Genomic DNA, 27,293 nt, shown 5'->3' with positions numbered 1-27,293 from the left:
GACTTTAGTATATCAACAAATCTGAAGACCTTTCTTAGATTATCCATGATATCATAACCTAAGAAGTCGGTAGAAGAGAAAAAACCTCTTTTAAGTAGACATCACGAAAGAATGGACTATTTCGAGTTTGACAAATATGCCCCTGCATGGGTTTTTTAAATCACTCACCAAGGAAGACGTAAGGTAATAGATATTCATACATATCTATTATCTGTTTATTACCGTATTTTTATCACACATCTACTGTTATTTTGCCGTTAATTTTCATATAAGGAGTTTTATTAATTTAAATCAGGAACGTCGGCATAGCTCGATCGACTGGAGCTGCAGTTAAAACTTCTCAGAGCTCGACAAAAGCTGCAGTACAAACGGTGAGTTTTCAAGATTTCATGCATTAAACTTTTTTATAGTGCAGTATGAAGAGTATTATCACAGTCATTCTCAATTAACGGTAGTATTTCTCTGGTTCGCAGACGATCACAGCCGTCCATCCCCCCACATCAGACGCCAAGCGTAGATCGTAAAGGCGTCAACAAACAATCGCAGGGCTTTACTTTACATATGGGCCACTTGTTTAAAAGGGAGTTCCCAATTTTCCACCAAGCCCATCGAGCACACCTATGTAGTAGTTAGTATTAAGGCCGTCCGCGGGCTAAACCTATAATATGAACCGGAGCCACCTTCCTCCCAATTCAAGAATCCGATCTCCCCCACCCCCAACTATTTCGAGTCCCTGAACCCAATCCATCTCTCGCGACCAGCTTGCGTCTCTTTCCAAGCTCTGTCCATGGCGGTTGTCGCTCCTTCATCCCCCGAAACCCTAGAATCCAAGCCGGAGAAATCCGAGCTCGAAAACCTCCAATCCACCTCCCAATCCCCTTCCCCTCACCCTCCTCCATCTTCCACTCCATCCAGTACCGAAATCCCAACCCCCAACCCCCCAAACCCTAACCCTACTCCGGCTCCTACCGTTATAACACCTCCTCCGCCTGCCGTTCCGTCTTTCGCCCCGTCGTTCCGGCCGCTCGGAGCTCCGGCCATGCCCCAGTATTCCACTGTCCCGAACCCTAGCTATCCGATGGCGCAAAACCCTGGAATCCAGCCTCCAGGGGTATCGGCTCCGGTCCCTGTCGTGTATCCGGGAGCGGCGGGTGGCGTTGGATCCGTTCCGGCTTCGGTTCCCCAGATGCGGCCGATCGGCGTTTACCAGCCGCCGGGGTCGATGCCGATGCAGTATGGGCAGGTGCCGAATGGGTACATGGCGGTTCCTCAGCCTCCGGGTGCGATTCCTCCTCCCGGTGGGTGTTCCTGGATTTCTTTTGCAAATCTAGTGATAGAAACTTGTTTACTCGTTGATTCTTTTAATTAGATGCATCTCTATTATACATGAATTTGCTTGGTCATTCTGGTATTTAGTTATGCTGTGGAATAATGATTGAAATAAATGCTGGAAAGCATGCGTGGTGGTTAATTAGTGTTACGTTAGTGTTTGTGTTAGAACATATTTGGGGGAAATTAGAGGGGATGATTGACGGGTGAAAAGAAGACCAGGGAAAAGAGAAAAAAAAATATGCACTTGGTATCGATGACTGGGTATTTTCTCCTACAGCATCATCTAATGGTCCATGGTGAGCAACGTCAGCGGCTTGCGGTTGCCAAAAGATCACTTCAACTCTATGTTGGTATGCTTAGATTCTTGAAAGGTGTTGTTTTGAGCATTTGTCATTTGATAACAATTTGGTTAGGTTTTACGTCTAAAAGAAAGTGAATTTGGTAAATTATTGTTTAGCATGTTACCAGTTTTTGAGCCGAAAGTACAATATTCCTCTCACGGCCTTCATGGATACTTGAGTGCACGTTGCAATATTTCCTGAGGTATTATGATTCCTTTATTGAATTTTCTAATGTCCCGTCTATTCTATTCGATATACTTTATATTGTTATTGTCCTTTATATTATCCTGCCATTTTCTTTGATGAGAAGCTTAGACATAGTGATACATTTATTGTCCTTTCACAATTGAGTGGTACATTGCAATGGTGTGAACTCTGCAAGTCTTGCAAATTCTCAATGTTACTTCATGATACCTGGGTTAACTTCTGAAGGTTGTGGTCATGGATATAGAAAGGTAAGACCAACTTCACACATCTTGAGTTTGATGAAACAAATGGTATTTTGTGCATATCTCCCCAGGTTATTTGTTCAGCTGGCGATAGTTGCCTAGCTTGTGCTGCGCATCTCTTGTATGCTTGTATTGTGGTAACATTGTCTGATCATTATTGTCCTTTTCTCTTCTGGACTTTCCATGTGTAAAAGAATATTTTCTAGAAATTTTTTTCTTTCTCTATCTGATAAGTTGGTGGATCTTGTCTGACAAGTTTGCATAGATTCTTCTTTTTGTATTTCTGCAGGAGTGCCTCGATATCCTGGCCCATATCCAGCCATGTTTCGCCCGGGGTTTCCTCCACGCCCGATTCCGCCTATGGGTGTGATCCCGCGACCTCCTATTCCAGGGATCCGCGGCATTCCTCCTGTTGTGACCCCTGCAGTCAGGCCAGTTATTCCCATTGTTCCTCCAGCTGAAAAGCCACAAACCACAGTTTATGTTGGGAAGATCGCCTCCACAGTCGACAATGAGTTCCTCCTTTCTATCCTTCGGGTGAGTTGTTGCCAACACCAAAATATATTTACCATGGTATTTTTCACTCATCAATTAAATATTTCTGATGTCTAATTTGTAATATTTTCCCTCAAAATGATGTTTTTATGAAGCTATGTGGACCAGTGAAAAGTTGGAAACGTGCCCAAGATCCTAGTGATGGAACCCCTAAAGGCTTTGGATTTTGCGAATTCGAATCTGCTGAAGGAGTTCTTCGTGCAATGCGGTTACTCAGCAAATTGAACATTGACGGTCAAGAACTGGTGGTAGGTTAATTCATCTATATTCTATTGTTACATCATCACCACTTGCCAGTGAATTATCTGGAAATATACTTATTTGTGCAAGCTGCTTTAGCACATGCGAGGGCCCAACAAAGTTCATTTCACGATTCTTGTATATTTAAAAGCAAGATTGTTGATATTTGGAAGACCAGATGAGAAAAATGCATTTAAGAGTAGGGTGAACAAATAGTCAACTGGGATATTTAAGAGACTTACTTTAGTTGTTCCTGGCCATAAGTGCTGACAACTGCAGTCCCATTTTACCAATATAGCCATGTAGTAAACAAGTTAATCTTGGGATTCAGAATGTTAAATTGTTGGGATCTTTCTTCATGCATTGGATCTTTTCTTTTCTCATACAACTGATTTCACATTTAAGGAAAGAAAATTTTAATTCTAGTTAACTCTAGAGTCTAGATTCTTCACCTTTTCAATGAAGTGTCAAATGGCCACTTAGTGTATGCCACAAAGTTTGTGCAAACGAGTTGAGTGAGAGCAAAATAGTCAAGAAGTTCACTGCTAATTTATCTAGCAAAGTTCTTTCTACTGGGCGTCAAAGAGTTGCTTGATAACATTTGCATCTGAAAATTACTATTAGCTGGGCTTATGGCTGCTGCATTCTACTCTTTCTTTTTGTTGCTTGTTTGGCTTTTTTGTTCATTGTGATGATATAAGGGATGGTTAGCTTTTGCACTCCAGAAGTGGGCATTGAGAATTTAAGATTACAACTTGAAGTTGTCTGATGTTCCACCTTCATCTAGCTTAAATCTTCTGAAGTTCCTTTATCTTCATGGTGCCTCCATGGTGTTGGAGAAGCTAATAAGCTGTAATAAGCTCCTCATGTTCTTGCATGCTAAAAGAAGGACATTATGATCTTAGATGACGTTTATGAAACTCTCATTGAGAAAATTAATCATGTACATTTTGGTGGAAGAAACACAGAAATCATACTTGGAAATACTAATTTTTTAAATGGGCTAAAGAATGATATATTGAATCTTGAATTTTCTTTTTGTATGCGCGTATGCATCAAATAGTTTTAGTTTTGGACTTCTAGTAATTACACAAAGTGCTGTATCTCAGAGTGCTACCTTTTGACCTCTTTCCTTCTGTATTGATCTACAATTCTATTTTGGTATCTTATTTGTAACTTTCGGATACCTGAGTCCATGTTATCTTGTTTTGCCTCTGTCCTTAGTTCACCATATGGCCCTCAGATTGATTTCCTTATGTTTGTTTTGCTCCTATTAACACTATTTGGTCATGGTAATATCAGCTAAATATTAATCAAGCCACCAAGGACTATCTTGAGAAATATATTGAAAAAAAGACTGAAAGAGAAAAGCTCAAAGGAGCTGAAACTGAAGCTGGTGATAAAGAGAATGAAAATGGATTTGTTATTGAAAAGGAATCTCCAAAGCCAGTCATAGTGGAAACTAAGAAGGATCCAGAAGATTCTGATGATAAAGAAAAACAAGAGAATGCCCAAAAATTTGGTATTGTTACTGATGAGGACCGTGAGGCTGACAGGGATGCTCTGGAGAAGATCACTAGTATGATAGAAGAGAGATTAAAGACAAAACCTTTGCCTCCTCCCCCACCTGTACAGACGCCCGCTGATGGTTCTTCTAAGTCGCATTCCGAACTTCCTTCTAAGTCGAGGGATGGGGACTCAGACGTGGATATTGTTAGGAGTGGTGAGTCCATGTTCTAGTTGGCTTATTCTCTTTAATTTTCTGAATAATAATTTTTGACGCAGAAATTGGGCTTCATTTGCTGGAGCTGATATACTAGCTTATTGCTGCAGATGCCGCTGAAGATAAAAATGATGACGATACTGCAAGTGATAACAAAATGACAACTGAAAATGACAAGCCTGATGTTAGCTCACCCGATAGGAGCAGAAGGAGTGACAGGAACAAAGAACGAGATAGGGACCGCGATTTGAAACGAGAGAAGGAAAGGGAACTTGAACGGTATGAGCGAGAACGAGAGCGAGAACGTGTTAGAAGGGAGCGGGAGAGGGAACTGAAACTTAGAGAGTCTGAGCGATTGTATAAAGATCGTGTCAAGGAATGGGAAGCTAGAGAGAGGGAGAAAGAATATCAAAGGCAATATGAGAAGGAGAGGGAGAAGGAAAGGGAGCGGGAACGCAGGAGGGAGATTTTGAAGCAGGAAGATGAGAGTGATGATGATGATTCGAGGAAAAGAAGGCGCAGGAGTAGTGTGCTTGAGGACAAGAAAAGGAAGAGACAGCGTGAAAAGGAGGACGACTTGGCTGATAGATTTAAGGAGGAGGACGAAATTACTGAAGCAAAGAGGAGGGCACTAGAGGAACCACCACAAAAAGATGAGTCAAAGGCTTCTATGGAAATGGACATGGAGAGTGAAAAACCTAATATACAAGAAGAAAGAAAATCTGTTGAAAGCAACCAAGTTGTTTCTGAGCCGGATTATGAGAACGTGGTCGCTAATGGTGACAATGTCGGTAAGTATTTTGTCATTTGTCAAGCACTGCAATTCTTGGTCCTGGCTTCTTTTATAAGTTTTCAATGTTGTGGATTTTCAATTGGCAGGTGATGGAATTTATAAGAACAACATTGATGATGAACTGGGCCTGGGATCAGGCCCCACTTCAGATGTTAAGCAGAACAGCAATGCCCCAACTAAAAAGCTGGGCTTTGGTCTAATAGGTTCAGGAAAACGAACTACTGTTCCATCTGTATTTCATCAAGAAGATGATGAGGATGTTGATGATAAGAAGATGAGACCTCTTGTACCTATTGATTACTCTACTGAGGAGTTGCAAGCTGTCCAAAGTAATGCTTCTGGAGCACCACCAAATATTGTAGCTGCTGCTGAATTTGCCAAGCGCATTTCAACCTCTAACCCAAAGGAAGAAAAGTCTGAGACAGAAAAAGACAGAAGTAGGAGATATAGTGATAGATCAAACCAACGAGACCGTGCTCGAAATGATGACGATAGATTAAACCAACGAGACCGTGGTAGAAATGAAGATGATGCCCCCCGTCTGAAGGATGACGGTAAGGATAAGATGCACGATAAGATGCATGATCGGGAGAAGGATAGAGAAGACAAGCCTAAAGCAGATAACAAAAAACTTTTGGATGCGAAACAGTTGATCGACATGATCCCAAAGACGAAGGAAGAGCTTTTTGTTTATGAAATAAATTGGGCAATTTATGACAAGGTGAATGATTTTTTGCTTTCACATTTGAGGGCATAGATCAGTAACTTTGTGTTGGTTCCAATTTTTTTTTTTATAATGCTTTTGCATGCAGTGATGTTTAAATCTTAGGTTTTACCCTGTGCTTCTTGCTGAAGTGTTGGTGTCTTAGAATCACGTAATTGGTAACAAAGTTATGGTTGTGTACATGTTTCCCTTCACTAATCCCTCATCTCTTCGACATTTTTTTATTATAATTTTATATGGCAATTCAAGTTATATAACTTGTATCTTTTATGGAGAAATTTGGCCTTAAAACATGACCTTTTGTGCCTGGTTCTTATTTTGAGTTAGCTTTTGTTGAAGTGACAATTCTACTAATTACATAAATTTGTTAGCGTACAGTCTGGGGTGCAACATTGTTAATAGTCTGGTGTTCATGCAGATGATTATCTTTTCTTTTCCTTGGTTTATGTTATTAATGTAGTTCAATGCCTTTTCCCGCCTGCAGCATCAGTTGCAAGAGAGAATGAGGCCTTGGATTTCAAAGAAGATCACAGAGTTTCTTGGTGAGGAGGAAGCAACATTGGTTGATTACATTGTCTCCTGTACGAAAGATCATGTTCAGGCATCAAAAATGCTAGAACTTCTTCAGTCTATACTGGATGACGAGGCAGAAATGTTTGTCCTTAAGATGTGGAGGATGCTGATATTTGAAATCAAGAAAGTTGAGACAGGCCTCTCAGTGAAACCAAGGGTCTGAGTATCAGGTTATTCCTTTTTGCTGTTTAGATATGTTATGGATTGTGTTTTTATGTTTCCTATTCCTGTTATAGCACTGGAGAAGACCTTAGCATATTTTACTCATTGTTTATCTGGTGCTAATTAATCTTTATACCAGCATTTTACCCGATTAGGATGACACATTCAAATTTGTTCTGTAGTTGCTCTGATTTGCAGTCTCATTGTCATCTTAAAAGGAACTATTGATGGTCTTATACTGCAATTGGAACTGAACTTTGCTCCCTCTTCATGAAGAGAAGTACTCAAATCTTGGGTGGGTTAATCTTTTCAGATAGGTATGTCGCTAAAATCACAGCTCTATGTATAACCAAGGGCTGATTTCAGTTACTTCTTGTAGATTTCTCCTTAAATATTTTATTTACTGTGGCATTATTGAACATCTTAATGGTGTATAATACTGCCCAGTCATCTTTGTCCTGCTAGCAAACTTTTCATGCAAATGGTGAGCCAGTGTTATCCAGTGGCTCTTGTAGCATTTTGTAGCGTGAATAATTCTTTTCAACGTGGAATGAGAAATTTTGTAATTTTCATTAGAATAACAGTCAGTATCTTGCTTTTCATCAGAGACTCGTCTCATATATAGTTTCAAGCTGCTGAAGGTTACTATTACCAGTAGGATGGCAGTCTGTATGTTTTCCTCATCAATTTATGTTCCTTAAGTACTCAATTCATGCCAGATTCCCGCATTACTTCGTGTTTGATATCTGTGCTGTCTCGCTCAGGATTTCATCATTTCTTTTTAAAGCTTGTCTTGTACATGGACTGGAATTTGTGTACTCCCTACATAATTGATATGGTTATACTACCGAGTTCTTATCCTCTATTCTCACTGGTGTCTTTTGTTTCACATTTTCTCTCCTGCACGATCCTCTAGTATTGTCGTAGATATTCATGAATGTACATAGAGTATTTAAAAGTGTGAATGTCATAAGGGTAAATACAGTGAAAAATAATTTGCAGAGAGCTCTATCTTAAAGGTACTTACGCATGCGGAAAATCAAGATACTCTTCACTACCCTATTCGTAACGGTTCTGCGCACTTGCTATAGCACATCTTCTGTGATTAGGATGGTCTCAGTGGTAGGCCAGGGTCTCGTGTGTTTTAACTCTTACCTGCTAAGGAATGAATTGAAGGAAGGATAAATCTCCACATCAAGCCTCGGCCCATGCCATTAACCTCAACTTGCAAGGCAAGGTACGGTGTGCTACTAACCTTAGACAGTAAGCAAAACTAAGCTTAGCTCCACGGATTAACCGCGCCATTCTTTCCTTTCAAACGTGCTATACGGCTTCCTTCCCATCCCCAACCGTCTTGCTGATTCTGTTTGGGCAACCCAACCCACGCTCTTCTCTTCATTAGTAGCAAACCTCCTCCCTTCTCTCTCCCCTTCACATCATTCCCACCACCTCCTCCTCCTCCTCCTATGCTAGTATGCTGTTCTTGTTCTTCCCTTCCATTCACATGCAAAGGGCCATAACTTGATAACATCGACCTGCCCCAACCCGATACCTCCCTTGGAGTCAAATATATTATCAAATAATAGTATCTGTCAAGAGCTCTAACAAACCAACAACTTCCACCCCGTCATCACCTACTCCAATACTTGTATTAAAGTTGACAATATGATGGAGTTAGGGTGCAGGTTATTAAGAAGGTTGACAACACATATTAACGTTATCATATCCAAAATCTTCGCGGAGGATATCAACAACCGTCCCCAACCCTCTCAGATTTCAGATCAAACAAAGCCGCCGTCACCACCACCACCACCACCACCACCATCACCACCACCATCACCACCACCACCAATGTCTTCTCATCACCACAGACGCCGATTCCTCTTCCCCACCACCCAGTCCCCGGTCCTCCCCAATCCCTCTCCCTACTTCTCCTCCAACCTCCTCTCCTCTCCTCTCCCCACCAACTCCTTCTTCCAAAACTTCGTCCTCAAAAATGGCGACCAGCCCGAGTACATCCATCCCTACCTCATCAAATCCACCTCCTCCTCCCTCTCCCTCTCCTACCCATCTCGCTACGCCACCCCTTCTTTTATCTACCAGACCTTCACCGCGGATCTCACCATCTCTTCCCCTTCGAATTCATCTCCCAACCATCTCATCTCCTCCTTCCATGATCTCAGTGTCACACTCGACCTCCCGCCGGCTCTCCGCTTCTTCCTCGTCCGCGGCAGCCCCTTCGTCACCTTCGCCACTCTCGCCGGCCCTGTCGACATCTCCATCGCCTCCGTCCACGCCTTCTTGTCCGTCACATCTAATTCAACTTTTACCAAGTACGTCTTCCAGCTGAATAGCAACCAAACCTTCCTCTTGTACTCCTCTTCGCCGCTGCAATTGACGCAATCCAATGTCTCGCTGTTGACGGCCCCCGGCTTCGACGGCGTTATCCGCATCGCTGTACTTCCGCAGCCGAGCTTTGAGCCGGTTCTTGATCGGTTCAGCTCGTGCTACCCGGTCTCCGGAGATGCCTCCCTCGCCCGGCCGTTCTGTGTGGAGTACAATTGGGTGAAGAAGGGGTGGGGAGATCTGTTGATGCTTGCGCACCCGTTGCACCTTCGCTTACTTGATGAGAATTGTGCGACGATATTGAATGATTTCAAGTTTAGAAGCATTGACGGCGATCTCGTTGGAGTAGTGGGTGATTCTTGGGTGTTGAAGGCCGATCCGGTGCCGCTCACATGGCATTCGACGAAAGGCTTGAGTGAGGATAGTCAAGAGGAGATAATAGCGGCTCTTCGCAAGGATGTGGATGCTCTTAGCTCTACACCCATAAGTACAACTTCGTCGTACTTCTTCGGAAAGGCGATTGCCAGAGCTGCTAGATTCGCCTTGATTGCAGAGGAGGTTGGTTTTCCGGATGTAATCCCATCTGTGCAGCAGTTCTTGAAAAATTCAATTACACCGTGGCTGGATGGGAATTTTAATGGGAATGGCTTCCTGTATGATCCCAAATGGGGTGGGATTGTCACTAAGCAGGGGTCGGTGGACTCCGGTGCTGACTTTGGGTTTGGGATCTTCAATGATCACCATTACCACTTGGGTTACTTCCTTTATGCAATGGCAGTGCTGTCTAAGATTGATCCTGCATGGGGGAGGAGGTTTATGCCCCAGGCTTATTCCATGGTTGCGGATTTCATGACAGAGTCTCGCAAGCCGGAATCTACTTACACTAGGTTGAGATGCTTTGATCTTTGGAAGCTGCATTCTTGGGCAGGTGGGTTGACCGAGTTTGCAGATGGACGGAATCAGGAGAGTACTAGTGAGGCTGTGAATGCTTACTATTCAGCTGCTCTTTTGGGATTGAGCTATGGAGATGCCCATCTCATGTCTGTTGGGTCAACGCTTACAGCCTTTGAGATCCAGGCATCGCAGATGTGGTGGCATGTGAGAGAGGGAGAAGGATTGTATGAAGATGATTTCAGTAGAGAGAATAGATTGATGGGAGTCTTGTGGGCTAATAAGAGGGATAGTGGGCTCTGGTTTGCTCCTGCTGAATGGAAGGAGTGCAGGCTGGGGATTCAAGTGCTACCTTTGTTGCCGATAACTGAGGTTCTGTTCCAGGATGTTGGATTTGTGAAGGAGTTAGTGAAGTGGACATTGCCTGCGCTGTCGAGGGAAGGCGTTGGAGAAGGTTGGAAGGGCTTTGTGTATGCCATGGAGGGGATGTATGACAAGGAGACTGCATTGGTGAAAACTCGGGCTTTGAATGGTTTCGATGATGGTAATTCGCTTTCGAATATGCTATGGTGGCTTTACAGCAGGGGTGATTATAAGGAGGGGGCTATTGGATGGCTGAGAAGCTGCTGGTATCGTCAATATTGCCATTGAAGAAGCAGATCATGTTGCTTCTAATAATAATGATATCTCTCTTTGGTGTCTTTGGGATTCACTTGTTACTGGAATACTAAGACGGCTATAGAGAGGTATGATTATATGATCAGATGTGTTAAAAAAATAAATAAATATACACATAGTTATTTCCAGACACTGAAGTGAGAATAATATTACTTTCCTGAGTATTTTTGTGTGTGTGTGCGCGCGAGCTTTTGTGCTCAAAGTTATACAATACTGGTTGATTTGTTCTCTTATGATAATAGTGATAAAATGTAATAGTTTTAAATATTGATGCGAGTTTATCTTGTGGTTGTTGTTTAGAAGCTTTACTTGTTCTTATTCAAGTTGTTTATTACTTTCTTGTCATTGTGTATCTGTGGTTGATTCAACTTTGCTATGAACTATGAACTATCATTACTGCATTTGCAAATGATACAACGTCTGTGGTTGATTCTACTTGTAGGAAGTTGCACTCCTTTAGGATTAAGTGTGGAAATGCATAGTCTAATAACATGATTCAACTTGATTTTATTCATTGGTCAGCCTTGTAAATGGGAGTTACTTCCCAAGTTGGTGTCTCCTAAATTACATAATGGTTGTGGATGGAATTTTTCTGTAATATTTTGGTTCATGACTTGAAATGCAACACCACTTGGTAGTTGGGACTATACAAAAGGCTTGGAATGAAAGGTTGCCATAAGTGGCAATGTACAAGCTCTTGATGCTGCAGCATCACTTGTTAGTCCTCAGTAATAGTGTATAAGGTTATTGGCAGGAGGGTCTGCTCAATATTGTCATTGGTTTACAAGTGCATCTGAAACCATCTTTAAAATTATGTAATTTTAAAATACATTTGTTTTAATCGAATGTCAAAATACTGTATTTATCCATATAGGCCTTTTTCACGGATAATTTGTATGAAAATGTCTTTTAGTTATGGTATTTATAATTTTGGGCTCCTTAATTTTTGAATTATAATTTCGAGATTCTTTTATTCACTTAGTCCGAACAAAAATAAATTAAAAAAATTACTGTATCCTAAAATTACATGCAAAAACTATGCAAAAAAAATATACTTTTAATTTTATTAAAATATAAAAAAATTGAATGAATTACTTATGTAAATTATACATAAGGAGTATGCAAAATGTATACTTTTATTTTGTGGAGGTATGCATTTAAATATACACTTTTAATAAGAACTAAATGAGTTAAAAAAGTCCAAATTTACTATTCAAAATTAAGGAGCCTAAAACGGTTAATATTATATTGGGTTCATTTCATGGCAATGGGCCCACTCAAACAGGCCGGGTCGGGTCGGGTCGGGTCCGGGCGGGTTGGTTGAGCACCCTTTGCATCCTTTCGGTTCGAATGCAGAGCCACAGAAAAGATATTTGATCCGATAATCCGTTCATCCGTTCGATCAACCGACCTAGACAATAGAAAACTTCGCTAATCGCTTCCAATACGGCAATACCCATCGATATCCGACCTCTCTTTAAACCCGCCGAAACCCCCTTCTCTCCGCTCTCTCCTCTCCACCCCGCTCCTCTAATCATGGGGGGAGCCGTCGATAGGAGTAATCCCTCCAAGAAACCAAGAAAACCCCATCACCGAACGAAGAAATCCCTCGAAGTAGAGGACCTCGAAGCCGAGGCCGCCATGGGCGTGAGCTCGAAGTCCGACCTCAAGCGCCGCCAGATGGAGATCAAGAAGGCCAGGTCGGGCGGGTTCGAATCCCTGGGTCTCTGCTCCGAGGTGTTCGGCGGGGTGAAGCGTAAGGGATACCGTGTTCCCACCCCGATCCAGCGCAAGACCATGCCGCTGATACTGGCCGGTGCCGACGTCGTCGCCATGGCCCGGACAGGATCTGGGAAGACCGCCGCTTTCCTCATCCCCATGCTACAGAAGCTTCGTCAGCACGTGCCGCAGGCCGGGGTTCGTGCGTTGATTCTTTCGCCCACTCGCGATCTTGCCATCCAAACACTAAAGTTTACAAAGGAGCTCGGAAAATTCACCGGTACGACTTCGAACTTTTAGATATGTTATCTTTTCTTATTGTTCTCCAAATATCCTAAACTTTTATGAGAATTGCAATTTCAAGTATAATCTTTGTCGAGTTTTTGTAGGATTGTCTATTATAGTGGGGTTACAAAAGCATTTCTGTAGGATTGTTTGGACACTGTGGTAGTTTTTAACTAACCAGGTGCTCAAGCAGGTGAGATGAATCTAAGTAGCTATTTAAGGTATTGCCATATCATTCACATAATCAAGAATTTAGTAATTAATAAGATTTTGAAACTACATTTTGTTCTTCTTTCCCATTTACCTATCTTTGGAGGAGAATATAACATCTCTAACTTGGTTTACTCTGAATTCTTCGGTGTTGATATGTAGATGAAAAATAACTCAAATTTTATGAGCATTAGGAGGACTCCGTTTACATTGATCAAGTTCCTACCAAATTTGAGTTGACGTGAACTGGGGAAATCCAGTTATAAAAGTTTAAACAGAATGGAACAAGGTAGGTAACCAGCTAGATCAAGGAACAAAAAGCAATAAACTATTGTTTGTGAATATCTATCTGGCCCATGATATTTTCTTCTTTTCTAGTAACTGAGAAAGGTCCATGTAGGCCAAGAAGGATATGGAATATCCTCCCTTCTTATTATATGCTTTGGATAGTTTAAATACTTCTGCTTTGTGGTGTATCCAGTGGATTTGATTGAGATGGGCTAGGTGATGCATCGCTAATGCCACCCTAGGCACTGGATTTGACAAGGAATAACTAATCTTTTGTTAGATCACGAAATTGGCAATTATTAAGGAAATGCAGCTGCTCCCCTAATATACAACTATAAGCAGGAAAGAAATCAATTCTTTCAGGTAAACAAAGTTTGTGCTATTACCATTATTAATAGTTTTGTCAGCTTCCAATTAAGGGTTTAAAGAGAAGGAAGCCAGGGGAATTATACATGTTAGCAACCTGTTATATTATCATGACTCATGAGATAAACATATCAATTGCCAATCAAGTTATAATGACATACTTCACTTTTCAAGTGGCAAATTTGTGGGTTCTTTTTTTTCAAAACAAAATTTCTTGCAGACTTGGAGTATCTAACTTTTTCCGTTTATACATGGGAAACAATGTAGACCTTCGAACTAGTCTGTTAGTTGGTGGAGATAGTATGGAAAATCAATTTGAGGAGTTGATGCAGAGTCCTGATATTATAATTGCTACACCTGGTCGACTCATGCATCATTTGTCAGAAGTTGAGGACATGTCTCTGAGAACTGTAGAATACGTAGTGTTTGATGAAGCTGACAGCTTGTTTGGTATGGGATTTGCTGAACAGTTGCAGAAGATCTTGTTACAGCTGAGTGAAACGCGCCAAACATTATTATTCAGTGCTACTTTACCAAGTGCCCTTGCTGAGTTTGCCAAGGCTGGTCTGCGCGACCCGCAGCTTGTGAGGCTTGACTTAGAAACTAAGATTAGCCCAGATCTTAAGCTGAACTTCTTCACATTACGCCATGAGGAGAAGCTTGCTGCTTTGTTATATTTAGTAAGGGAGCAGATAGGTTCTGACCAGCAGACATTGATCTTTGTTTCTACCAAGTATCATGTGGAGTTCTTAAATATTCTTTTCAGAGAGGAGGGTATTGAGCCTTCCATTTCGTATGGTGATATGGACCAAGATGCCCGAAAAATTCATCTTTCAAGGTTCAGAGCAAGAAAGAGTATGCTACTTATTGTGACAGACATTGCTGCAAGGGGGTTAGATATTCCCTTGCTTGATAATGTGGTAAATTGGGACTTTCCTCCAAAACCTAAATTATTTGTTCATAGGGTGGGTCGAGTAGCTCGTGCAGGTAGAACAGGTACTGCCTACTCCTTTGTCACATCGGAGGATATGCCATATTTATTAGACCTTCACCTTTTTCTGTCGAAGCCCCTTAAACCTGCTCCAACGGAGGAGGATGTTCTCAAAAATATGGAGGGAGTAAAATTGAAAGTTGATCAAGCTCTTGCCAATGGGGAAACAATATATGGACGTTTTCCTCAGCCAATGCTGGATCTTGTTGCTGATAGAGTTCAGGAAATTATTAATGGATGTACAGAGTTGATTTTGTTGCAAAAGTCATGCGGTAATGCTTTTCGGTTATATTCAAAAACTAAGCCTGTACCTTCAAGGGAGTCTATCAGAAGGACAAGAGATTTGCCTCGTGAAGGGCTGCACCCAATTTTCACAAGCTTGCTTGCCTCGACTGAACTCTCAGCACTTGCATTTTCTGAACGTTTGAAGTCATTCCGGTTAGTTTCTTTATTTGTTCTTGCTGTTCTTGATTTGTTATAATGCTGCTTTGCTTGATGTCCTTATAGCTTCTACTTGGAAGTCCTTTTTTTGTGTTAGATACAAAGGATAAACTTATTAAGTTAGTATCATTTTTTTTATACTGGCTAAGGATTTATTTAAGTTGGTTAAATTTTTACCAGGCCAAAGCAGACCATTTTGGAAGCTGAAGGGGAAGCTGCAAAAGCAAAAAGTTCACAAGTAATTTCACTTTCTTTGATTACTGTTCCTCTGGAGGTCTATTTTTGCTTGGTTTAGGGTTGTTGTTTTTGTTTTCATTCAGTTGCTAGTTGAAAACTACAAATTAATCGTTGTCAACAAGAGCCATGCTTCCACAGTTTCAGATTCTTCCCATGAACTCCATCTCTTTCTTTGAAATAAATGCTGGAAACAACTTATTCCCATGCTTGACACGAAGGCATGATAGTCTTATGTTAAGTTTATAAGTTATCTTATACTTGTATGAGATGCATACTTAGTAATCTCTGATCATCTTCACAACCACTGTGGAACCTGTGATGTTTGTACTTGTAAACTAACACCAAATATCACTTGGGTGGGAACATTTATTTCTGCAACCTCTTTTGGAGATGTGCTAACAGTTATTTTCTGCACATACATTTTAGGGCTCCAACCTATGGCTTGATGTGATGAGGAAGAAGAGAGCTGTCCATGAGGAGGTGATTAGATTGGCCCATCAAAAGCAATCTTCTTATCAGTCACCAAAGGTAGTTCTTGAACTAGTTGAATGACACCTTTGTACACATTTCCAACTCCACAAGCTGCAGAATAATTCATTAGTCTTAGCTTGTATGCACATATGACCTCCCGACCGTACCACAGGCACTATGCAATATTTCTTCCCCTTCAGGAGTTTATATTATTCATATACGAAAGTATAAGTGTAGAGTTAGTATAAAGGTATTGCATAGTTAAGGATCTTGTAGACATACTGTATAAATGAGAAAAAAAGACGGTGAATATATGCACTTTTAATTTCTACAGTCATTCATTACTCCTCACATCATTGTAACAAGTTAAAATTTACTATTCATGATCATTGAAATGTTAAATATCATGAGATATTTATTGCTGACTTCTGAATGAATATTTTGACGTATGGACGGAGGAAAGAGAAGGCTTCTCTATGTAACATGAACTTAGTAACCGTGACTTCGGAAAATTACTGATGATTTGCATTACTTTTCATTATACAGGAAGTGGAACAAGAGAGTGCTTCATATTGGGAGAAAAAAGGTTTTCATCTTCTCTGATTTTGTCATTTCGACTCTTATATATGCTGTTATATATAATTACATGTTGGGACTTCAAAATAGTGTTTATTGTAGTAATTTGGAAGGTGCTTTATAGCTGGTATAACACAACACCTAGAAAAAAGAGTACCTTGTCAGGTAGCTTGACAGTGGGTGTATTACTTTTATCAAGGGAGAAAAAGATCATGAATCCTTACTTGATGTAGCTCACGACAATTAATTGAGGCATGTTTTCATATGATTTCCTTTTATCTATCTTATAATAATGGTTTGATAAGAGAAAATACTGTCCCTCTAGCATTTTTTTTCTTGAATTCATTCCATTATAATGGTTACCAATGACTATTTAACTCGTACCTTGTTCTGAGGAATACTGGTTGCAATGTAAAAGAAGATCATGGCTAGTTTTTTCAAGTATAGATCACAAAAAAGACAAGTTGATTTGTCTCTATTTTCATTTATATGGTGTACAGTGATTTTTAATTTGCATACTTGTGAAACAAGGAACTACAAAAAGTTTCTTCTGTCATTAAGTTGATGAGGTTATCTAATATTGCTGAATTTGAAGTGTTAGTTGGATCCAACCGCATGATGTCCTTAATTTGTAATCTACTGGAGTGTGCCATGTTTATAGTTTATCCAAGTGTGTCAAATAACCTCCAATCTTGATTTTCTGAGGGAAAAGAGAAATAATTGTGTAGGCAAGTTAAAATGTTCTTATTTGTTTCAGTACGTTTTTCTTCTAAGACGAATCAAGAAAAAGTGAGACTGAATAGGAGGAACTGGGAAAAAATATAGAGAAGCACTCTAAATTTTTTCATAGTTATGGAAAAGCACCTATCTTACCACATGCTAGAAACATGGAATTGTGTCTGACAGTCTGTATTTTGCCTAGAACTCTAAGAAGCACATAATCTGTTGACTGGGAGCAAGAAAGGAAAATAAATTTATAGAAAATGAAAGGAAAATAAAAAATCACCCATCCATCTCTAGTTTCTCCCTCTCTCCTACAACACTCTCTGCTACTGTAGCAGTGAAGGCACTGCAGCTAAGGAGACGGGGGGAGAAAGGAGGGAGATGAGAGGGAGGGAAGAGAGAGAGAGAGATGGAGAAGAGGGAGAATTATACTCTCTTCATTATAGTTGCTGAATTATACTGATTATGTTCTTTTATGGGTTTCAATTTGTTTGGAGATGAATATTCTTTTCTTTTTCCTATTTCATTAACATTTATGTCTACTGCAGAAACTTGCAGTGTGAAGAGAAAGGCAACGAACTTTAAGGATGAGGAGTACTACATAAATTCTGTTCCCACCAATCAAGTATATCTTTGATCTAGTAACTTTTCTTGCAAACCATTTTTAGCTGACTGACATTTATCAAGTTATGCATGTCTTTGTTTGCGAACTATGTCAAATTCTGTTGATGTTAAGTCTTGGCTCCTTTTAGAATATAGATAGTTTGTCTTTGCAATTTGGTTGATCAGTCTTCCTTTCTGGTGATATTCTAGCATCTGGAAGCTGGGTTATCAGTAAAGGGAAATGAAGGCTTTGAATCAAACAGGTATAAAATTCTTCTATAAGAATTGCTTTTTTCCTTATATAAAAGCACATATCAGTAGACAGTTCTACATAAGCAGCTTTATGAGGAGTCACTCAGGTCTTGTTTGGTTTGAGATTAAGTCCCAAACTCAATTAGTTAGTCTTATTTTTTTATCTTGATTTTTTAAAGAATAAGCTTGATTAGATATGAAAAAGATAAAAAAAAAATTTAGTTACTAAACCAATTTAGAGGTTCTCGAGCTAGTTCAAGAAAGGTCCCTAAAGTCAAAGTAAATGAGGCCTTGGTGACCAAGTTTTGATAAAATATAAAAGGTTCTCTCATCAAATTTGAATTGAATGACATATTTGAAATGTGAACCATTCTTTCCTACATGCCTTTTCCACTCTTGGATGATGCAAAGGGGAGTTGACTTCTGTTCCAATAAAAATTAATCCATCCAATGATATTTAACATTAAAAAAACTGGTAAATAAAATATGCACCAAGCAGAAATATCACAAATATGGCTGTCTAACAAAACCCTTTTTGTCTAGCAAATAAAATATTAAAATACAGTACGAGATCTTAAGTAGAAGATCCACTATTAAGTGCATGACTAGATGGTTACAGGTCGCTAAAAATAAATCCAAGTGCAGATGTAATCTCTACGACTGTTCAGTCCCACTGTTCATTATGGTGGTCAGTTTGGTAACTTCACATTTTCCTTATTTTCTATACTAACAATTGAAGGCATAAATTCCAAACTTGACTTATAATCTTGATGCATATTTTAATCGTTTATTCTAAGCATGCCTCCTTTGCCAAAGACATTGAATTTTAAATAGTCGAAGATATTGCTACCAATTCTTCCACTAAAAGTTAGAGAATTGATGAAAAGCGAAGTGTACTCTGTGTTATTTCAAGCTGGCGATTGTGGGATAACTGCATGTTTGGAGTCCAGATCTGTTGTATATTTTGGTATAACAGGTTGAATCCCTCTATTGTGCATGAGGACTAAATTGCATTATGAGAAGTTTGTGATCTCCATTGTAACAAGAGCATGCAAAGAGGAATTTCTAGACTTGTATCTGCTTGTCTGAATGAATTTTTCTTCTTCTCACTTTGCACCGCATCATGATCCTGTGATATTTTATTAGAGCCTCTCCATCTTCTCACACTTACTATGTCTTGCTCTCAGTAGTTCCTCGGTAGTCCTAGCAAGTAATATTCAATTTATTTTTCATGCTGAATGCTTGAGAAGCAGTAATCTAGCTCTGTGCTTGACAATTTTCTGAAATCTTGATCTCAGATTATTTCCAATTGGAAGTTGTACCTTATAAGCTGTATTGCACTGTGGAAGTTCATTGTCTATAGCCACACTCTTTAGGACTCATCCTACATTCCCATCTCTTTGCTTAGTTTTCTTGGCAAGTTCCCAATCCATTTTCACTTTGTAAATTATGTTTTCTCAATCAAATTACCCTCATTTAGGTTAGATACACTCTCTCACCCATATATTTATTTTATAATTATATGTATTTGCACAAATTTATATCAGATGCCATGATTAGATGCATTGAAGGCTTATTCTGTCTTAGTATAAAGTTTACATGAAATCGATTGTCTAGATTTGTTCCCTCAAACAATCTGAGCTTACTTGATGTAATTATCATATCCTCTTTGTAATAAAATGATAATCACATTTGCAGATTGGAGGCTGCTGTTCTTGATTTGGTTGCAGACGATAGTTCTGGTCTTCATAAGCAAAAAACTCAATACCATTGGGACAAGGTACTCATATAAAAACAAATGTTGTTCTTTACTTTATTTTCGATATTCATAGATGCAAAGGAGCTAAATATTTCTTTTTCAGAAAAGCAAGAAGTACATTAAGTTGAATAATGGGGAGCGTGTTACAGCTGCAGGCAAGGTATATCCTCTGTACAATTCCTTTAAGCATAGTCTCAATTTACGTCTATTCTACTAGTCAGGTGCTGGTTATTATTATTATTATTATTATTATTATTATTATTATTACTGCTGCTGCTGCTACTAATTATGGGTATTCAAAGAATGGAAGTGATTTAACTGATTTTTTGATGGTGTCAGACTCAGGATTATCTGAAAAAAAAAAAGCAACAAAAGTTCCAATAAATGTTTAAGTGATTATCAATATTTTCTTGTCACAAGCATCTTTAACATGAAAATGCTGAGATTGAACAGTTATAATATGATAACACCATAATTATTTCATGAACTCACAAGTCAGAACTACCTCCCAAAAAAATAAGTATCATTTTACTATGTAATAAATTTTATGTCAACGGACTTCATGCGGATGATTATGACATCCATTTTAAGTTTTAACAGTTAGATATTAGAAATGAGTGGAGTGTTGTGCATAAAAGGCCCATGTGTGGGCTTTTAATTAACTTACAATGTAAGATAGGTTTGTTGGCAGTTGGTGCAACGACTTGTTGTGCAGACAATCTGTATTACTGTCAATCAAACTACTGAGACCAGGCAGAGTATTTAGCTTAATTTTGATTCTGATAGAAGTGACACCCTGTTTGGATGAAGAAAATCTGATTGAACTCGTAAGGGAAGATGAGAAAGTAGAGATGCTTATGAGTTTACACATATATTTCATTAAGTTTAAAAGAAGGAAAAGAAGGTAATTGTGCATCTTTCTAATTCATTTTGTATAATTTCTTTTTGGTAGCATCTCTTTCTTTCTCTTGCACGCACTTGTTGACATGTGTTTGCATGCTCGTAACAGAGAAACCTTAACCGCTTATATATGTTGATTTTTAATAATTCTTTTTGATCTAACCTTTACTTCTAATACATATTTCCAAATTGCATGTCATTGTCTACCTAGAGGTAAATATTCATCTTGTTTGTGCATTATTCCATAGATTAAGACGGAGAGTGGTGCAAAGGCGAAGGCTATGAAAACAGGGATTTACAAGAAATGGAAGGAAAGGTCTCATCGTAAGATCTCTCTTAATGGAAACACTGCAGATACTGCAGACGAGGGTGTTGGTTTGGCAGGTGATGTTTACTCTATCTTGTCTGACACCTTCATCTTGCTTTATGTAAAATTTGACTTGCTACCATATGTATAGCAATGCTTGAAGGCTATTGTGTTACTAAATTTGTATCGAATGGTACCATCTTATATAGTTAGTTCGTATCTATTTGATGACGGACCGCCTTTATTCTTATGCTTAATAGGTAAAATATAGTTTTAAATGTTTCAAATTTGTTCTTGATCATGACCTTCATGATATCTATTTTGTTAGTGAAAAATAGAATTTGGATAGTGATATGGAAGAAATGAGAAGGAAAAGTATTTTTTTTTCTTTAACTAGTTAAGCAAACTAAGTTATAAGGCATGATATAAATCCTAAAATTCCTTTTAAGACCAAAGTGAGTTATGCATGCAAGAACTGCTTAAGATTATGATTTTGTTTCAAAATGTAGAGTACCTATTGGAGGGGTTCATTTTGACCCTTGTGTCAATTCTGCTATTCATGCATGATAGTGCATAGAATTTATATATCAAACCATATATGCATATTGAATTTAATATATGATATATCAAAAGTAATACTGATTAAATTTCATATATGATTATTTAAAATAAATCATATATGCATGATAGTGTATATATCAAAAGTAATACTGATTGAATTTCATATGATAAAGATATAATAAATATATTAAACATATGCATATGTTTATTATCTGAAATTTGATCGTTATTACTTTAGATTTGTTGGAAAGTTTATTCAATTATCTAGAACTTTATCTCTCATAAATATCTTCAAATTTGACTATAAACTAGTCAAATATGATAGAAAAAATAAATTTCAGTTTGAATATAACTGTAACAAAGTAAAGTGACATAAATAAAACTATAGACGGTGAAGTAAGTTTAGACTTAATCATATGAAGACAAAATGTAATTTTCCCTTATTAATATTATGGTTATGTTGCTCACCGATTTATCCTTTCATGAGGTCTTAATTGCTTTCAGTTCATTTTTATTCTTGATAGTTTCAGCGTGTATTGTGTTCTTGGTAGTTGAGTAGTTGAACAATGGAATGTTGCCTGGTTTTATAGGTGGTCATCAAAGAGGAAATAAGCGTTTTGCTAAGGGGGGCAGGAATCGCCGGTCAATACCAAATGCCAATGTACCATCTGAGCTTAAAGATCCTGAACAACTGCGGAAGAGCAGGCAGAAAAATGCAGCAAGAATTGCACATCTGAAGAGCAAACCTTCAAAGGGGAAAAATAATCAGAAAAAATGGAAACAAAAGAGAAAGAGCTGATGATTTGCAATACCTCTCAAGGAGGTTACATCAAGTCAAGCATTTTTTTGCATGGGAAAGAATTTGATAAAATGAAAGGGAAGAGACAGATCTGATGAATTTTGAAACTCACCAGACGATAATATCGCTATAGCAGAAGGCTTATGAATCATGGAGATCTAGGAGCTTATATTTGATTTAGTCAATATGGCAAACCTTGCTTGCTGCAGATTTTGGTTGTAATATGCAGTTTTTCTTTTATCTTGTCCAGTTATTCACAAATGTATTTTAATTACTCTTAGATGTCTGATTTTTCTCATGAAAATTTCTTATCCTATAAAGTTAACGTGAATAAACAATTTCAATTAATGATGCAAATGCCAAAGAAAGCTAGCGTTGCTGGTGGATGGAGATGATAAAATCAAGAAATTGAAGTTGGGATACCAGGAGGCATTTCGTGGAGTGCAGAGTTCATCCGAATTATTAGTCAGCATTTGTGTGAGGAGAATTCTGAAATGTACAAGGGAAATGATATTTTTACTTTTTGTTGTTCTCTTATTTCTAATATAGTGGTCGCGCTTCATTCCAACTTGGAGTCCTAGTCTAGCGAGATAACTAGCGACCTGTACCAAGATGCGTGGTTTTTATCTTAGGTCTTTTTAATTAATTCGATATCTGTCGGACTGTATTGCTGATTTTTACGACTGTTATTTCCTGTAGATAGGAACTATTATTGTATTCTTTTCCCAACAGCATCATCAGATTTTTATGACTGTTATTTCCTGCAGATTGGCCTTGTCAGGATTGCTGATTAGAAGTTCTACACTTACTCAATGAGCATATTACTGTGCTTTATCCGGTTATGAGTTAATTCAGGTACTTCCTTTCTGCAGAACTTACCTACTGAAAATAAATTGAGAAAGTTAATTATGTGTATTTTCTAGTGTTAAGAAAAAATATACTAGTAATGGATATATGTGTATCTATATATGTACGTATGTATTGGACTACAAACTTAATATTAATTCAGAGGTAGAGACAGTAAAGCCTGTCTCTAATAATTTTGCCCAGCAGTTGAGCTTGGTTTTCAATACTTCAATGACAAATCAATTCACTTTGGATTTGAGTCTTGCTTTTGGCACCTTATGATTTACTAGTGGGCAAAATAAAATGTGAAATGTTTGGTGAGACATGCACAATTTGGCTTTCTCGTCACAAGCCCTTCTTAGTTGACAGTATAAGTTCTGATCAGGCTGACTGATGATGGCTTTCTCTCTTCTTCTTTTCCTAATTTGATTCGTCGAATCTAGCGAAGTAATACAAGAGGAACACTTCAACCACCAATGGTGGAATAATCACTTTTACACTAAACACTTCCCCAGCCTTCTTTGCTACTTTCACTTTGCACACCTCTCCTTTTGACCACCCCACCCAAACAAACATGTGCCATTTTATCAGCCAAAAGGCCCAAAACTATCAAGTGAGGAGATCGATCATCACTAGCTACATAAATATCTTCAGCACATCTTTATGTATTTGTATAGACTAACAAGAGGTCATATGAGCAACTATGATTGCTTTATTGGTGTTATATCTGTTACTTTCTTCATTTATTAGGGCTGGCAAATGTGTTGAAGCTATATTGACTTACCTTTAAGGCCGGGGCAAGCTTGACCACTAATTTGTTTGTTTGGGCTAGTTATGTCTTTTAATTTGGCTCCTTTATGAGCTTGTAAACTGAAATTGTGCTTAAGCTTTATATCTTCTAGGTAATCTTTAGTAAGTGCCAAGCCTGAGCTATTTTTTTTTTTTTAACCTTTTAGTTTGCGGAGAACAACGATATAGCTGTGATAGTAATATTTAATAATGCAAGCTTTTCAGAGAACATTCTTTTTCATTGTTTATTCAAGGAAACCAGTTCTGTAAGATTATATATCTATTTTTTCCTTCTTTTTCTTAGAACATTATGTCCAAATCTTGATATAGATGGACAAAACTGCAACAGGTGGGGGTAGTGAATAGTGACCCTTGATCTTTGTAAAGCATTAAGTAGTAGTGCCTTTGTAGAGGTATTCTAGCAGTGGAAAGAAAGAGGGAGGAGCACTATCTGATGCTATTCACCTTTTTTTCTTTATGTCCCACTGTATCTAAAAAGCATCCTGCTTGTTATGTGCTTGCTGTGGCTCATCCCATCACCGGTATCATCCTTTTCAAGTTCAGAAGAGTCCCTGACAACCCACTTCCTTTTATTCTCAAAAGCTAAAGACTTCAATCCTTTCCACCCAAAAGATGCCACTGCAACACTGTGGCTTCGAAGCTAAGAAACAAAAGAGAGAGAGAAGATAAAAGCTTTCATTCTTGATGAACTCATTGCTATACTTAGTCTAGGCTATAGTGAATAGAATTTTAATGTGTAAGATTAGAAAGAAAAAACAAAATGGCATTTGTGCTTATACATGTGGTTGTGCTTTCTAGAGTGATGCTAACCAATCTCTAATTGGTCCAATATGATATTAGCCAGACTGGAGGGGGAAAAAAGGACCACTTGGTTTTAAAGGATGCTTGACTAATAGGAGGTCTCATGGGTGGGTCTGGAATATGGCCTTATCAATGACAAAGCGCCTTGATATTAAAAAAACATCTAACTGAAATATTGAATGTATAAAAAGAAAATTTCTACCATATATGAGGCTTTAGGTAAGAAGAAATGAATTTTTCTTTGTTTTTTTTTTTTTTTGGAAAAAAAATAGGCTTGTAGTGGTACGATGTATGCAGTCTTACCCACTATCGAGTAAATTATATTTTAAATGTATTATAATAGCAAGGTACATGGTGGCAAGTTTTATTATTTAATAGATGGAGTATTTAGAAACATAATAGAGGCTGGTTGTATGTAAATATGTTAACCTAGGGAAAACCATTATATGTCACAAAAAGAAGATACAGTGTCCTGATACATTTGAAATTTTGGCTTATAGGAATCAAATTTACTGCTTGAAAAATTCTAAGTCTTGTGTATATGTTGGACCTTGTAATTTATTTTGGTGGTTACATGGCATAGAAAACTATATCAAATAACTCCCTCATTAAAGAAAAAGGTTTTATACTTTTATGTATATGCAACTTGGTATATTTAATTCATGGTTGTTATCTTGTCATTCTATACGAAGGAGTTAAAAGTCTTTGATGCTATTAATTGTGCAGGCTCAAGCCAGAGGAATCTGTCAACAGAGGCAGCTGTGGGGGAAAAAAAGAGAGAACATTGCAAGGTGGGGTTCTGAAGTCAATTTTTATTTTTTTTTCTTTTCTAAATGATAACATGTGGTGCATAATAAATGACTCCACTTACTTGGTTCTCTTTGTTGAGCGGTTTCACATATTACTTGTACAGATGAAAATTCACTTTAGCAGTGAAGAATAGAGTGATGTGGTGATGCTGAATGAGGCAAAGGTATTTGAAATAGTCCTAGTTATACAAGCAATATATTTTTTTAAACAGTGATATTTTGAATCATTTTTTTTTTTGGTGAAAAATGATGAGCAGTAATATATAATATATATTTATGGGATATTGATATTAACATAGGCAGTATTGTTACCCATTATTCTTTTTCCATGGATATTTATCAAATCTAACAAACATTTACAATTTCACTTGATTAACTGCAAAAAGATAATATAAATATTTTTATTTTTATTTACATGCATCCTTTAAAGTTACTAGGAAATTAACTTCTATTATTTGAACAAGATCATTATTATTAATGTCTTTGTTTTTTTCTTTGGTACTATCCCTTAACTCTTATCGCCATCATAAAGATTTCGCTGACAATGTTAGATTTAGTAAGACCTTGGGATTTTGGGTTAAGAAGTCCAACCGTCCATTAAAAGGGAAAAAAGAAAAGAGAAAATAGGAGTCAAATGGAGATGGTGGTTGCCCATTTTGTGGAGTATTAGTTGGAACAGTTGGAAATTGGAAGTGGAGGGCATGTTTGAGATTGCGATCTACGTCGTCTGGCCGACACTGCTAAGAGTTGACTTTGTTTTTCTTCCTTTCTGCTTGTTTGCTTTCTTCCACGGACCCGACAAGGCCGTTTAATCATGGCATACATTTTGCAATTGGGATTGAGAAGCCTAAGATTGTCGAGAAATCAACTCCTCCTCCTTTCCCTTCTCTCTCCTACATCACATTAGCAAACTGCTATATGTTTTTTCAAACTATGTATCTATGTTGTTATCTATGATTTTAATTGTCAATGAAATTGGTCCCATGATGATCATATATGACCAAATTTATTGATTAAAAAAACATATTTAACACTCAACTAACAGAATGGGCATTTGGGATTATTATGGCACTAAAAATAAATAAGCGGTCTAATAAAAAAGAAATCGTTATATTACAACTGCATTTTAATTATCAAACAATAGTATGTGATGTAATAATATATCTTTGAATTAAGTTTTCCTTGATTATAATTAATAAGATGACAAGAATAATATAAATCACAATGAAACACACAAATCACATTGGTTTAGTGTGGATATCCCATAAATATATATTAATGTGGCTGAAATTCTATCATTTCACTGGATCCAAGGCTGGATAAAGTACATAAATCCTATTTTATTATCTTCTATTAATCCATGAGCATATTCAGCTTTATGTGGATGGTTCCAAATTAAGGATCACTGTGGTTAGCAAAAAGAGCCTTTTAATTTTGTTTTTTGGAACCCATTAAGACCACACGGAGTTGCCGCTGAGGAGAAGGCAATTGGTACCTTTGGTGCGAGGAATTTGAGATAACGCTACGAGATTTATTCTCGGGAGTATAAGAATAAGATTAGCCATCAAGATGTGAGATTTTATTCCATTATGATCATCAACTATAATCCCCTCATAAACTTGCCTTGCTTGCACGGTTCCACTTCTCTTCTGAGATGGAATTTTTCCTCATCAACTGCAGATTATCCTTTATTCTCTCTTTCCCTTGGGTGATTCTTTTTATCCCTAAATTA

At 38.0% G+C, this 27,293-nt stretch overlaps 3 protein-coding genes across 9 annotated transcripts; all 3 read left to right on the top strand.

Moving 5' to 3' along the window:
* Positions 1–673: 673 nt before the first annotated feature.
* Positions 674–7,497, top strand: LOC140779910 (RNA-binding motif protein 25). Of its 7 annotated transcripts, none has more exons than XM_073125240.1 (8): positions 674–1,298; positions 2,412–2,659; positions 2,773–2,925; positions 4,220–4,640; positions 4,751–5,431; positions 5,520–6,154; positions 6,642–6,900; positions 7,111–7,497. In XM_073125240.1, the coding sequence occupies exons 1-7, from the start codon at positions 788–790 to the stop codon at positions 6,891–6,893; spliced, it is 2,901 nt and encodes a 966-aa protein (XP_072981341.1). In that variant the 5' UTR covers positions 674–787; the 3' UTR covers positions 6,894–6,900; positions 7,111–7,497. The 7 variants fall into 7 exon arrangements, with proteins under 7 accessions (XP_072981341.1, XP_072981340.1, XP_072981339.1 ...); XM_073125239.1 differs by having other exon boundaries at positions 7,075–7,497; XM_073125245.1 differs by lacking the exons at positions 674–1,298; positions 7,111–7,497 and adding exons at positions 1,653–1,682; positions 1,790–1,875 and having other exon boundaries at positions 6,642–7,046.
* Positions 7,498–7,696: 199 nt separating this feature from the next.
* Positions 7,697–11,107, top strand: LOC140779912 (glucan endo-1,3-beta-D-glucosidase). Its single transcript, XM_073125246.1, has one exon. It carries the CDS (start codon positions 8,558–8,560, stop codon positions 10,778–10,780), a length of 2,223 nt encoding a protein of 740 aa, XP_072981347.1. The 5' UTR covers positions 7,697–8,557; the 3' UTR covers positions 10,781–11,107.
* Positions 11,108–12,246: 1,139 nt separating this feature from the next.
* Positions 12,247–25,786, top strand: LOC140777898 (DEAD-box ATP-dependent RNA helicase 29). The gene is made up of 13 exons (XM_073122305.1): positions 12,247–12,806; positions 13,943–15,104; positions 15,288–15,345; positions 15,771–15,872; positions 16,362–16,401; positions 17,663–17,739; positions 17,928–17,980; positions 19,668–19,749; positions 19,832–19,888; positions 20,877–21,012; positions 22,087–23,150; positions 25,479–25,543; positions 25,666–25,786. The coding sequence occupies exons 1-11, from the start codon at positions 12,344–12,346 to the stop codon at positions 22,293–22,295; spliced, it is 2,439 nt and encodes an 812-aa protein (XP_072978406.1). The 5' UTR covers positions 12,247–12,343; the 3' UTR covers positions 22,296–23,150; positions 25,479–25,543; positions 25,666–25,786.
* Positions 25,787–27,293: the final 1,507 nt, after the last annotated feature.

This window comes from Typha angustifolia, chromosome 15, assembly GCF_048772165.1.
Source record: "Typha angustifolia cultivar Huaian chromosome 15, ASM4877216v1, whole genome shotgun sequence".
In the NCBI taxonomy this organism is placed as follows: domain Eukaryota; kingdom Viridiplantae; phylum Streptophyta; class Magnoliopsida; order Poales; family Typhaceae; genus Typha; species Typha angustifolia.
Note: the sequence above shows the minus strand (reverse complement) of the source record. Positions and strands in the feature narration are given on the sequence as shown.